We start from the raw sequence: 13,674 nt of genomic DNA on the forward strand, positions 1-13,674 counted from the left end.
AAAGAAAAGGGGTTTATAATGTTTTATATAGGGATTTCCTTTTGTGAACACCCTGATGATTTCATTAAAAAATATAAAGGGAAGACAGGAAAGATTTTATGAGGAAGACTAACAAAAAAGGCATACACAAGGGAAAGAAACATTAAGAGGGTTTGTGATGGAGGAGGTGGGAGAGGATGGGCACTATGTTTTGGTCAGGGGTTAGACCCCTCCCTATTCTTTCAAATATTTTTTATATGAGAGGGCAGTGTGGGTAGGAAATAGATAAGAAGTATAGGAGAAAGGATAAGGGAAGAAAGGCTGAGGGAGTGCAATTTGGAGTCCCACTCTACAGATCCTCAAACACATCCACTGCCACATGATATTGTAGTGCAGGACCCCGATGTTGAGGGGATATAGGCCTGTGTTGGTGCAGTGGTCAGCACCATCTGGAAGAGTGTGTTTTTAATATGCTGAATTCTCCTGTCCACTACCTCCACCAAAACATCCTCCACTAAGCTCCAAAGCACCTTTTCAGTGAGGTTGGCCAGGCTGCCACGTGCCAGGGTTCTTGCAAGACCAGTGTCTTCACCCTGAATGGGCAGAGGGTGATCCTTCACTAGCTTGGGAAGTACATATCCAGCTTGCTCCTGAGGGATTTGAAGCTGTTAAAAAAGGAAAATAAAAGGGAGACAAACAAAGCAATAAAGGAAAACGAGATGCTTAATCAAAATAAAAAAAGAGAAAAAAAATGAGTGGGGGCAGACTAACCAAAAAATGCACAATAATCCGCACAAGATCTTTTCTATGCCACTTCACAGAATATTGAAATATTGCAGTAAAATCTTTATTGAAGTAAAACTTGTGTATAGGAAGTACTTATGTATGCAATAGGAGTAATCATTTGGGAAGTGCTTTTGTAGGTGGGAAGAATGATATGAGTAATGTTTATGCATATTTTAGATGAATTCATATGGCAAGCCCTTGTGACTTCTTGAACAGCAGTGTGCTATCTCTCAGGTTATGTACATACAATACATTTAATACAGTACTAAAAGTACCCTTTGTAATTATTAGACATAATCAGATTAAAGCAGTAACATTAGCTTGAACTGTAATGATTTCAGGTACATTTCTTTCATCGGCAAAGCTGTAAAAATATTTTCCTTACGACCAATACAGAAAACAATTACAAAAAGTACAGCAGTTATACAAGAACATTTTTCTGTTTTTTTTTACAGTAATATAATGATTTCAAATCCATTTTTATACTTCTTATACATATTGTGAACTAGTAATTGTCTTAGACTTCAGTTATGCTTACCAGAAGATTCAACCAACCTTTTTACCTTTCTTTTTTGCTGCTGGTGGTTGTATTCCAGCTCTTCATCATATGTAATTAAAAGAGAGAAGGCAGTTCTTGTTTACCTGTATTTACACTTGTTTTACACACACACACACACACACACACACACACACACACACACACACACACACACACACACACACACATATACACAGATACGTGTTTCTTATGCTTCTTCAAACACTTTGCTTGTGCTGTGCTGATGAGGTCATAACAAGGCCGAAATATGCATATCCACAGCTAGTGGGGTTTGGCTTTATTGGCCTGAAATTGTCCATTAAAACGACGAAACAAGTCATGGGCATTCAGAATTGCCAATTAGCTGAAACACCTGATGTTCATAAGGGTCATTTGCATATATCCCATGTGCCTCTGATACAAGAGGTTTGGGAGGTCACTCAGTGGATGTTCTAGCTTTACTGGAGTTTTCATTTTGTTTTTACTGATTGTTTTTTCAGCGATTTTCTCACTTATTGTTTTAGTCTGTTATGTAAGAGACAAATAAATGTATGAAATATGTGTGGAATATTGTTTTCAAAATACTATTCTGTGCATGTAATATTGTGTTCAGGTATAACTTATTAACGAATATAGAAATATAGCAATTCATGGAAATTTGCATTTCCTTTCCTGTGCAAACTTGTCTGATTTGATTGGTAACTTGGAAGTAAAACTACTTTCTCAGTAAAGTTTGTACCTGTCATTCATTTGGCACAGCAATCCCCCCACCACCTCCCCAACTTCCACTCTAACTAGGTTGTAGTGTCTCAGAGTTCAGCTATGTTATATGTGCAGGTAGAAATACTTTTCAACAAACAGCGGTGTTAAGCAACTGTATTAGTTATATTTCTATGGCTTACACAAAACTGGCTTTATGCAACGTAACTATTAAGTTATTTTATGCAATAGTAATAAATTGTAATGTGTAATTTTAATTTTATTTTCATTATTTATAAATCCATTAACAAATACTTTTTGTAAACCAGTACGTGATTTACAGAGCTACATATACAGATTATTTTAATAAACATTTGTCACATCTATATATATATTATTAAAATCTGTTAACACATTACTTATATTCATATTTTTTAAAAACATGCATGTATTATTACATACTCATGATTTCTTCTGCATTTTATAATGGCATTACAAATAAATAGCTTAAGATTACATATCTTTCTTACCGAATACCTGTATTCATGCAAACTTGTTATATATTTTTTTATGTTTAATATGACTCAATGCTCCCATCCCTCATAGCTAATTTACTTGTAATTGCCATCTTCCTTATTCGCCTTGATTCCTCTTGCATTTTATCAGATTATTTATCTATAATCTATTGATTTTATCTAATCTTCTGTCATAGCTATTTCTTTTGTGTTTATTTGAAATTGTTTGCTGGTGTCAAAACACTTTGGATTATTATATAATTTATAATGTGTTATAGTTTTTGTATAACTAGTATGAATCACTTTTTGTAACATACTTAGTTCTGGAGCTTTTCTCCCCAGGACTCCATTGAAAACGGGTTATTTGACCCAATGGACTATCCTGGTAAACCAACTGCAATAAATAAAATAAAAATAAATAATAGTGGACATTAAAAAGCAATTTTTTTTTAATTTACTTTAGAACTCTTCTACTACTTCTCAACACTATCTGGTCTATCTACTTGGCCAGCTGGTCAGTGCTATGTTTCCACAAATCATTGTAACATTGACGGAACTGCTGGCTGGAGCAGGTTATACCCATCGGGATTGACAGATGGTCACTCAGCTCCTGCCAAATATCAATTTTTTTCCACATACTACAGCTTTGTACAAACTTTAATCGTATCCCAGTACAAATCATTGAGAAGGCAGAACATTATCATGTTGGAGCAGCTAGGACTGCGGCCTTGTACCTTTACAGGTGATGTCATCATTCAAAGTATCAGAACAACAATGAGAAAAGTATGATCAGGGATGTATTAATCAGGGGTGGAACCAATTTCTGTGGAATGTGACATCACCTTAACCTAACCCTGTTTACTACCAGGGACATGACAACAGCTATTGATATTATTGGCAAGTGTGGTTTAACAAAAACTGCTTTGTCACACACCTTTTTCTCTCAAAGGAAACCAGTTACCTTTCCCTTCTATCCTTGATTAACATGGAAATAATTGATTAATAATTGATATTGACATTTGATAAAGGTTATTTTTTGTAAATTAACACCAGTATATCTCATGTAGTACAGCAGAATTTTTAAGTTTTTTTTTTGGGGGGGGGGGTTGAAATAAATGTCACTATGTGTGTTATTTTTAAGTGTTAGGAAGTTATGATTTGTTTAAGGTGTTAGGATGTGACACACAATGTTGGATGGGTGGAGATTACACTTCAGAGTTCTGCAAACTTGACATTCAGATGACTTCATTTTTTTTAATACATTCTGATTTTGGTTAGTCTAGGTCTATTTGCCAGTTCCCGTGGTAAGCCTGGGACAGCTGTAGAGTGCTGTGGACTGCAGAGCCATCCACAGTATATTCTTATCAATCTGATGTGCATTCATATTACTTTGGTTGTGAGGACATGATTGGCTGCCCAACAGGAAATGTGCCATAACATTATTAGGGCTAGGAGCACTGCTACAGAGAGTCAGCTGGAAATGGACAGAATCCTTCAGAGTATGCATGATGATTTCCAGCAGTGCTTTGAATTGGCAGAGATTAGGGATAATACCATGATCACACTGATGTGTGGTATGGGGGCACAACAAACATCTGTTACCGCTTCTATTTATACACTAGTTAGTCAAGCTAGAGTCAGTCTTGCAAGGGGAAGAGGATGGGGTACTGTCCGGACATGTGGGAGGAGATCACATGATAATACTATTGCTTCTCAGGACTCATTAGTCAAGGTGAACAAGCACAACATATTTCATGCAGTCTATGTCATTGTTCATCTACACCTAGTAAAACCTCACATTCGGTCAAGATCATGGTCATGCAGCAGGTAAGTGACAGCAGGATCACCTGCATTAAGTAGGTCATGACATTAGACCAACTCAACTTACAGTGGTCATAGTAGCATCTCCTGAAAAATCTCTTGCATCAACACCTAGCCTCTTTACTTGAGATGGCTTTGACTCATTTGATCTTGAACTACTGTGAATCAGTTTCAAAGACACAGCACTCTGTTTAATTGCAATGGCAGATGGGGGGGATTGCAAATGTATGCATCTCATCTCTGTAAAACTAGTATGTACACCATCAATGGAAAGTAGACAAAAACAATGATACATGGATTACCATTCCTGCAGGTGGCAGTTACCTACAAGATAAAAATAGTAGTGCACAAAAATATTCAGGAGAAATACTTCATAATCAAATGAGACATTAAAATGAGTCTCCTGCCATGTAAATTTACAGTGCTGCCACTTCACCTTCCCCACTGCACAAATGATGATAGTTTCTTTATATTTCTGAATTCAGAATTCATTGTGTATGACAGCATAAAATTAATCTGATGTGCATTAAAACAAAATACTCTAAGAAGAGATGAAATAATATAAAAAAGCAGCATAATAAATTTTCCTTACATTTGCAATGCAGTAACTCAAAGAACTGTTTCACTATTGACAATATTCACTACTTTTATATAATTAAGTAATCACTAAAGCAAAACTTATTCATGAAAGCAGACATAAATATGAATTATTTTTACATAATGTCTTGCGACATCACTAAACAGGAGTCAGTGAGCACTCAGGCATGACAATAATATGAGTAACTTTTCTGAAAGATAATAAAAATATTTTAAGATGAGGGAAAATGTCAGATGAATAGTGACAGCAGACCATGTATTACAGCATAGCACACAGACATCACTGTATCTATCAATTATATTCTATCTCCTTTTACAATAAAGGAAACACTAACCTGAATTTCATGTCTGTAGTTGTGGACTAGACGCTGCCTCTTTACCTGTGCAGCTGCATGCCGTGCACAATTCTGCCAAATGGGGTCCCTTATCACTGATGATGGTTGGACTTCATTACTATATCTGGAGTGCATCTGGGAGCTGCAGTCACAGCATGGGTCACTTCACTACCAGATAGGAGCATGATCATCTTTTGCAAAATGCAACATCCAGTAAATATCCTGCATGCAGTAGCTGGGTCTTACCAAAGGGCACCCCTAGATTCATTAAGGCAACTGATATGGCTATTCAGGAGGCCAAAGATCCTCTTAATGACAATACAGGCCTGAGATAGGGATGTATTATATGTCTGCTCTTCAGCCCCACTTGGATTTCTCACTGATGTCAAGAGCCATGGCTCCAGTGCATATTCAGAATCAGCTAAAAAAAGAGGGGGGAGCAAAACAAAACAAAAATATTTAGTATTCAGCAATACATTTTAATGTGTATAACTACTTAAATACAATATATAAAAAAATATTTTTCCACTTACCAACACTATGACCACTGGGCATCCTACCATGCAGGAAGAGGCAGTACAGTGTGCTGGTGTGCCAGATATGGGAATCATGTGCACTTCCAGGATGGGGAGATGTTGGTGTTGCACCCCCATGCATCACACATTACCTGGCAAGTAATGGAATGGCAGCCCATCTTATTGGAGTGCTGCTCCACATGTATACCAGGAGGGCCTCTAACTGCAACACTGTTGCAATCTATCACATATAATACTTTAAGGAAGTGTGCCAGCCCATAAAAGGCATGCATAGTCCTGTTTGTTCCTGAGGTGACACTGGGAAATAGATATAGTGATCCATATATGCCAAGAGTACATCCAGGAACTGCTGCAGGTATCTTCAAGGCAGAAGCTTATGAGATCCCCAACAGGTCCCCAGTCTGTCACTGAAAGGTCTCCTTAGCAAGTATAGTGAGAGCTATACATACCTTAGTGTTCCCGGGGTAGAAAGTCCTTGCATTCCTCCAGTGCCCCTATGATGGGGTCAGACATAACAACTAAGGCTCTTATAATGTCCCCGTCCACTTCAAACCTATCAAGGATTTCCTGATTATTAAAGTTATGAGTAATTCCTTGCTTATATTTTCACCTTCTTGCCTGATGAGCATGGCTGGGCACAGGTAGTTTTGTTCCAGCCAAGAAAAGCAACTCAAACCTGGAAATAGCAAAGCTAGCAGCAAGTGAAACCATTTTCACCGAGTGCAACTTTGATTGATTTGGTGAGGCATTTCTTTATATAGTGCATCTGTGACTAGCACGGAAAAGTTGGAACATTTAATTTTGAATTGCTGATGGTATAAAACATATTTCCTTAGCATATGAAGATTTACATCACTCCTCATTTACATCTCATTATTTGCACATTTGCATAAGGACATTCACTGTCATGGCACAGTGGCAGCTTAATTGTGCTTGTCCACAAACATCACTGACAGGCTTAACACATTTGCATAACTAACTATGAATACCGGCCTACATCTGTACTTGTACTTAAAGATGCTATCTGTCTAATCAGATTCCAGGTTTCATAAACCTCTTTTCTGTATGACTGCATTTACAGAATGGATTTTTTTGAAGGGGATTGATGGTGGAGGAGAGAGAGAGAGATATGGGAAAAGATAGCCTTGATTTCCAATTTAAGAAATAAAAGGAGTCCATTATTTATGTATTACTTATTTGTTAACTGGGAACATCATTTCTGCAGATTCAATTTTAGTTGAGTCCAAGGGTGTGACAGCTCCTAGACCATAAACAACAATAAGACAACAGCAGGTTACATTACAAATTATGCAGGTAAATCAACACAGCATGGCCCTAAATATGTTACCAGTACATGCAACCCTGTATCAACTTTAGAAGCAGACAATTCTGGGCACATTGCAGGTACTAAGAACACTCTTGGCTAACATCAAAGAATGGCACAATTATATTTTACAAACTTTAATCGTACCGTGACTTAAGAATGGGGTCCATTCCTGTTATGGTATTAGAGTAAATTAGGAAACAAATCTGGCAGGTGTCTGAAGAAACTGTCTCTCAGTGCATTAAGACCCTTATGGGGAAAAAAAAGCTAAAAGATTTGCACAACTTTCATAGAATTCTAACATTAAATAGTAGTCAAACAAGAAAAGGCTTACACTGTTATATTAATGCTAACCTTTTTTATCTGGCTTGCAAATTAATTTGCATTATATTTTATCTTTAACATACTGCTGCAAATTTATATTCTACAATTAATAAATAATAGTAGGTAAGCTAAGGTAAGGTGCGGTACCTGAATATCATGACTCAGTTGTTTGACTATATTTGTAATAGTCTGAATGTGGTTTTCCAACAGTTTACGGGCCACTATTTCTCCCTGAGAGGGAACATGGAATCTCCTGGAACTGGCAATGATGTTATCCTTGATTTTAAATGCTTCTTCCAGAAGTGTAGCGGTGGTCCTTTCCTGATTGGACAGACGATTTTCTAGGATGTTTACACTGCTGACAGGGATTACAGGAAGAAAAGACTGCCCTCTGGGAATAAACATAGATTGATAAATAAATAAAATCCATACATTAATTAATTATATAACTTAAATGATGCATATACATTCAGATCACTTGCATAGTTAACATTTCACAAACAAACTTGCATTTGTTTAATCAGTCTGTCATTTTTTGTATCTCTTGTTATATCAGTGGTGTAAATATATCCTTGCTATTTAAAGAATCTTGCTTTAAAAATTCCCAAAATGTAGCCTTCATAAGGCCAATATTAGACTAAGACACAAATACCTGTACACATATAGATGCATGCATATACACATATTTCCACATGCACATATGCAAGCGCAGACACACACACACACACACACACACACACACACACACACACACACACACACACACACACACACACACACACACTTTCAGCCTCGCAATTTATTGACTGTAAAATTGAATAATTGGTCTGAATGCTGTGTAGTATGCTTGTGTTGGGTAGGTTAGTGTGTTTGTTAGAGTATTGGATGGTATTTCGAGTTTAGTGTAGTTTTTTTTGTTTTGTTTTACTAAATTAATTGTTGCTGTTGTTATTTTGTTGTTATTTATATACTTAGTCATACACAGAGACACACACACACACACACACACACACACACACACATATGTATATATATATATATATATATATATATATATATATATATATAATATATATATATATATATATATATATATATATATATATATATATATATATATATATATATATATATATATATATATATATATATATATGGGTCCCCTTGACTTCATCAACACGCCGAAACACCGACGCTAAGAAGACCGACTCGAGAAGACCGACGAGACAGATGATCGACAAGGTGAAATCCCGACAGCCGAAACACTGACATGGGCAACGTGTGAGCGCGAGTCGGTAAGTGTGCGATAGTGAGGGATTTAGCGTTAGGGAGCAGACAGGTAAGTGTGCGATAGTGAGGGATTTAGTGTTAGGGAGCGGACAGGTAAGTGTGCAATAGTGAGGGATTTAGCATTAGGGAGCGGACAGGTAAGTGTGAGATAGTGTGGGATTTAGGGTTAGGGTGCGGAAAAGGTGAGTGTGCGGTAGTGTTGGACGGACTTAGGGTGCGGGTAAGGTAAGTGTGCGATAGTGACGGACTTTAGGTGTAGTGGGGGGTTAAGTGAGTTAGGGTTAGGGTGCGGGTAGGGTAAGTGTGCGATAGTGACGGAATGTAGGTTTAGTGGCTAGTTAAGTGAGTTAGGGTTAGGGTGCGGGTAGGGTATGTGTGCGGTAGTGTCGGACCTTAGAGTTAGGGTTTGGGTTACGGTTATTGTGTGTAATGTGTAGTTTACGTTTTGTGTGTCGGTGTTTTGGGTGTCGGTGTTATGGTGTTCGGTTTTGTGAGTTGTCGGTTTTGTGCGTTTTCGGTGTTTTGGTGTTGTTGTTTTGAGTGTCGGGTTTGTGGCATGTCGGTGTTGTGATAGGGATCCATATATATATGGATTCACTTCATAATCTTGAAATACTGAAATCTCGAATTTTAGTATCTCGAGACCATGAAGCCGAAATTCCATAAACTCGAAACCCCAGAAGGACGAAATTTAAAATTGCGACTTCTTACACTAAACATACCACAGACACAAACACATACCTCCCTTCACATACACAAATACCTACCCTACATACAAGCAGGGGAGCAAGCACCCCTGCACCCCCTACTTAAATATACTAACTCCGAGGTCACATTACACAGACAAACACACAAAAACACCATCACACAAGCTACATTCCCCTCGCACACACACATCACAGTAATAAAACACACAGACACACACTAAAGCCCCTACCCAAAACCTGTAAAACACAAACACTTACCTACATCTCCAGCCACCCACTCACACACCGCAACACCAGAACCGCTAATTCAAATTCTCCGAAATTCGGGATTTTGAATTTCGCACTTCTGGGGTTTCAGTATTCTGCACTTTCGCCCTTATGGTCTCGGTCTACTGAAATTCTTGATTTCAGTAGTTTGAGATTCTGAAGGGAACCCATATATATTTGAAATTACCACATTTGAAATCTGTGCACAGTTCCCCCACTGTTCTGTAATATGCTTGATACAACTAAAGAAATAATTCACAAGAAAGTAATTAGCCAGACACAGAAAATACTTTCTTGTTAAGGTTTTCAAGTCTTTCATTACCCCAAAGGACTGAACAAACTAACACAAACTGGTTTGACTACTGGAGGCAGCTTCCTCAATGATGAAACTGTGTCACTTCCTTTATCTATACTTAAACCAAGTTATCACATGACTGCAGTGCAGCCTAGCTCAGTGGTTCAAAGGATGGATCTCTGAGTGTGATTCAGATGAGCAGGGTTTAATTAGCAGCCCCAGCTCTGAAGGAGCTAGGTTGGGTAGGAGGAGAATGAAGGGAGAGTTTAGAGTGAGATTGCATACAAGGAAGGCGATTTATTCTTGTGGAGGATAGAGAAACCACCATTCATGTTTAAGAATGAAAGGGCAGGGTGGTTTGCAGGCAATGCCACTTGCAAAAGTATGGGACAACCAGGGTGGTGAGTCTATTGCTTGCCCCTTTCTTTAATTTCTCCAGATCTTTTCGGTTTCTAATACCATGATGGGAATTGACCCCATTCCTAAGTCAAAGAATGATTAAAGTTCATGAAATTAGTATTGTTTCAATCTTTGATGTCAGCCAGAAGTGCTCTTTGCAGCACCCGCAATGTGCCCAGTAATGACTCCTTCTGCAATTTGTATGGAGTTACATGTATTGATAACATATATAAACACAAATCTAGATTCTTTTTTATAAGACCCATTGCTTCTACCACTATTGCAACCATCTGGGTATCGTTTTTCCACATTGCTTTCATTTCTGCTTGCAAATCCTGATATTTTATGACTTTATGTCTCTCTGTATGCCTGACACTGTAGTCACTGTGTGTAGAGATTTCAATGGTCAATACTACTTTTGTCTTCTTTTCATGGAGCACTATATATAAGCTTTCTCGCATCTATATTTTGAACTGTTGGTAATGGGTGATCCCATGTGATGTAGATTTCATCATTTTCTATGATGCTTTGTGGCTCATGTTTCCAGTGTTTATCAGCTACTTCAGTATTAAAATGTTTGCACAATCCCCAGTGCAATAATTTTGCCACATTATTATGCCTTTCAGTATACAGTCCGTCTGCCATTAGTATGTCACAACCAGCAACAAGGTACGTAACTGTTTCCAATTCTGTTTTACAAACGTACATTTGTCTGTTTCTCCCACATGTTCAAAAGACTTGGTAAACCAACATGTATGTAGTCCACTGTCTTGAGTTGCCAAAATTAACCTTTCATATTTTGGTTTGAATTCGCCTCTCCTTAACCATTCCTACATTTGATCCTGATGAACATGAGGTTGTTCCAGGAGTTTATTATACTTGCAACTGTATTTGTGCATTTTCCACATTTCTTGTCTTCTCATCTGAACCTTCACCTTATGTTCTTTCTTTTTCCTCTTAGATTTATTCTCCTCATGTTTCAAAACTTTCACTATGTTTGGGTCTTGTGAGGTCAGCAGAAATGTATGCAGTCCCATGATTGCAGATCTATACATATAATCAATTTTAAGGAGAACCATACCTCCTTCGGAATGGGGAGCCAGTCAATCACTCCAAAACTGTAAGTTAGGACAGGAAGAGCAAATTGGTTTATAGCTTGAACTTTGTTCCTAGATGTCTACACTGTTTTCAAGATTAATTCAAGTTTTCTAAAATACTCCTTACTGAGTTTTATTCGCATTTGTTCATGTTTTATTGTTGATCCTTCATCAAGTCCCAAATATGTATACACACCCTCCTGCTCAAGTTCTTTTATATCACATTCTTGTCCCAAACTGATGTTTTCTTGGTGCTGTATATGAACATTTGATGAATGGCTGTTTGATGCATTGTGTTCGTTGAACAGCTGTTCACTGTAAATAGTTTTTGATAAAATAATATAGACCCTGAGATACTACTAAACAGGTTAAGGGATACCTTTCTGGTGCAGTCTCTATTGACTTACGAAAAGCATTCAATTACCAAGTCATTCACTGCTTCCTTTTTGACTCATTAACCAAATCTGGAACAAATAGCCAAGCTCTTCCTTCAAGTGATAGAATCTTTTCCACCAAAATATGAAGCTCAGAATTTCCTTTAGCCCTCTCTCCAAATTCAGTAGTACCACAAGGCTATTCCTTTTCCATCATCTGGTCTCTTTATTCAGCAGTTCTGTTCCAGGAGACCTGTCTCACATTTATATCATCCTATATGCTGATGATATGGTAATCTATCCCAGCACTCCCACATCAGACCAAGAAGCATCACCTAAAAAGGCCTTTACTGATCAGCTTCCATACACTAAACTGCTCACATATCTTCACTTGGACCTTTCTGATTTCATAAACTGTACGTACTGAACATAATACACACAGACTCTATTACTTACACAGTAACCGCACTCTCTGCATTTGATAGCATCTCCATATAGATCCTCATCTTACTTTTTTTCCTATTTTTACTCCTTAAACTTTTTTTTCATAATCACAGATCAAGCCTAATATAATTTACTCTTTAATACGTTTACAATTGCTCTACAAGTTAATCTTGTTACCACTGCAACTGTTTTTCTTTCTGTTACTATTATGTCTTGTATACCCATACACACACACACACACACACACACACACACACACACACACACACACACACACACACACACACACACACACACACACATTTTTGTTTTTATTTCAACCTAAGCTGAACCTGAAATTTGTCCAAGAGATCAGTGTTCTTCTGCCTGGTTACCACATTAAAATACATACATACAAAAACAAATAAATAAATAATCCTCTGCTGTCCCCCTCTTCTTTTGCATTTGATCTTTCCCAGCATTTCTGTCTTGTGTAGTAAATCCGTTATTCTCATTATCTGGTCAAGGTATATGAATTTTGGTTTAATATCAGGAATTCCAGTGAACACTCTGGGTTTTTTTCCTTACATGTTGACTTATTTACTCTTCTTACAGTCTGCAAAATTCTCTGAAGATTTCTTTAACTCTGTAACTCAAGAGCAATGATTTTTCTGGAGCACAGTCTTGCTTATAGTCCAACTGAGCATTTGCTGACACTCTTTACTCTTTAAAATCTTAACAAGCTTTCCTTCTAAAAAGCAATTGTATTTGTTTTTAATTTATATGCAGCAGTCATACTCTGCAGAAATCTTTAATCCCAGGGGAAAAAAGCAATCTGCCAATGCCTCCACTTCTTCTACATACAGTAGCAGTAAATTGCTAGGGCTAGATCACATACTTTTAATGTGCTGACCAACAAGCCCACTTTTGTGTTCTCTACTTTCACCTTCATCGACAATATCTTCAGCTGTTCCTCACTTTCGGTCGTCAGAGTAGTATCACTTGCATATTTGAGGCTGTTAAAGTATCTTGCAACTATAACATTTATTACCTTTGAACCACATTATCTGGTTCATGAAATGGCAGTCAACATTTCATTTGTAGATATTTTCTGCCTCTGCTTTTGTGCAAAAAGGTGAAAAACTTACACTTTCCTTAAACTTGTGCTAATGAGATTAGTCAGTATACATTCCCTGCACTGATGTCACTGAGGTTAAAGTGTCTACAGACACAACTCTCCCTGTTTCTAAGATGACATCACTGAGAGTTAGGCTAAATAGGGAGCCAATTGATCTATTGACAGATGTTTCTTTGACTACCAATAGATAAAAAAATTGGGTTGAAACATCTTTTGACAGTGGTGGAGTT

The 13,674-nt window shown here is 37.4% G+C and overlaps 1 protein-coding gene across 1 annotated transcript in view; it reads right to left on the bottom strand.

The window, feature by feature from the left end:
- FAM81B (family with sequence similarity 81 member B) overlaps positions 1-13,674 on the bottom strand; it is a 500,415-nt gene that overhangs the window by 394,472 nt on the left and 92,269 nt on the right. The window contains exon 3 of the mRNA XM_044064461.1: positions 7,602-7,845. Coding sequence (XP_043920396.1) covers positions 7,602-7,845 — 244 coding nt within the window. The remainder of the gene's footprint in view (positions 1-7,601; positions 7,846-13,674) is intronic.

This window comes from Protopterus annectens, chromosome 2.part2, assembly GCF_019279795.1.
Source record: "Protopterus annectens isolate FY-2018-M chromosome 2.part2, PAN1.0, whole genome shotgun sequence".
NCBI classification, from domain to species: Eukaryota; Metazoa; Chordata; order Ceratodontiformes; family Protopteridae; genus Protopterus; species Protopterus annectens.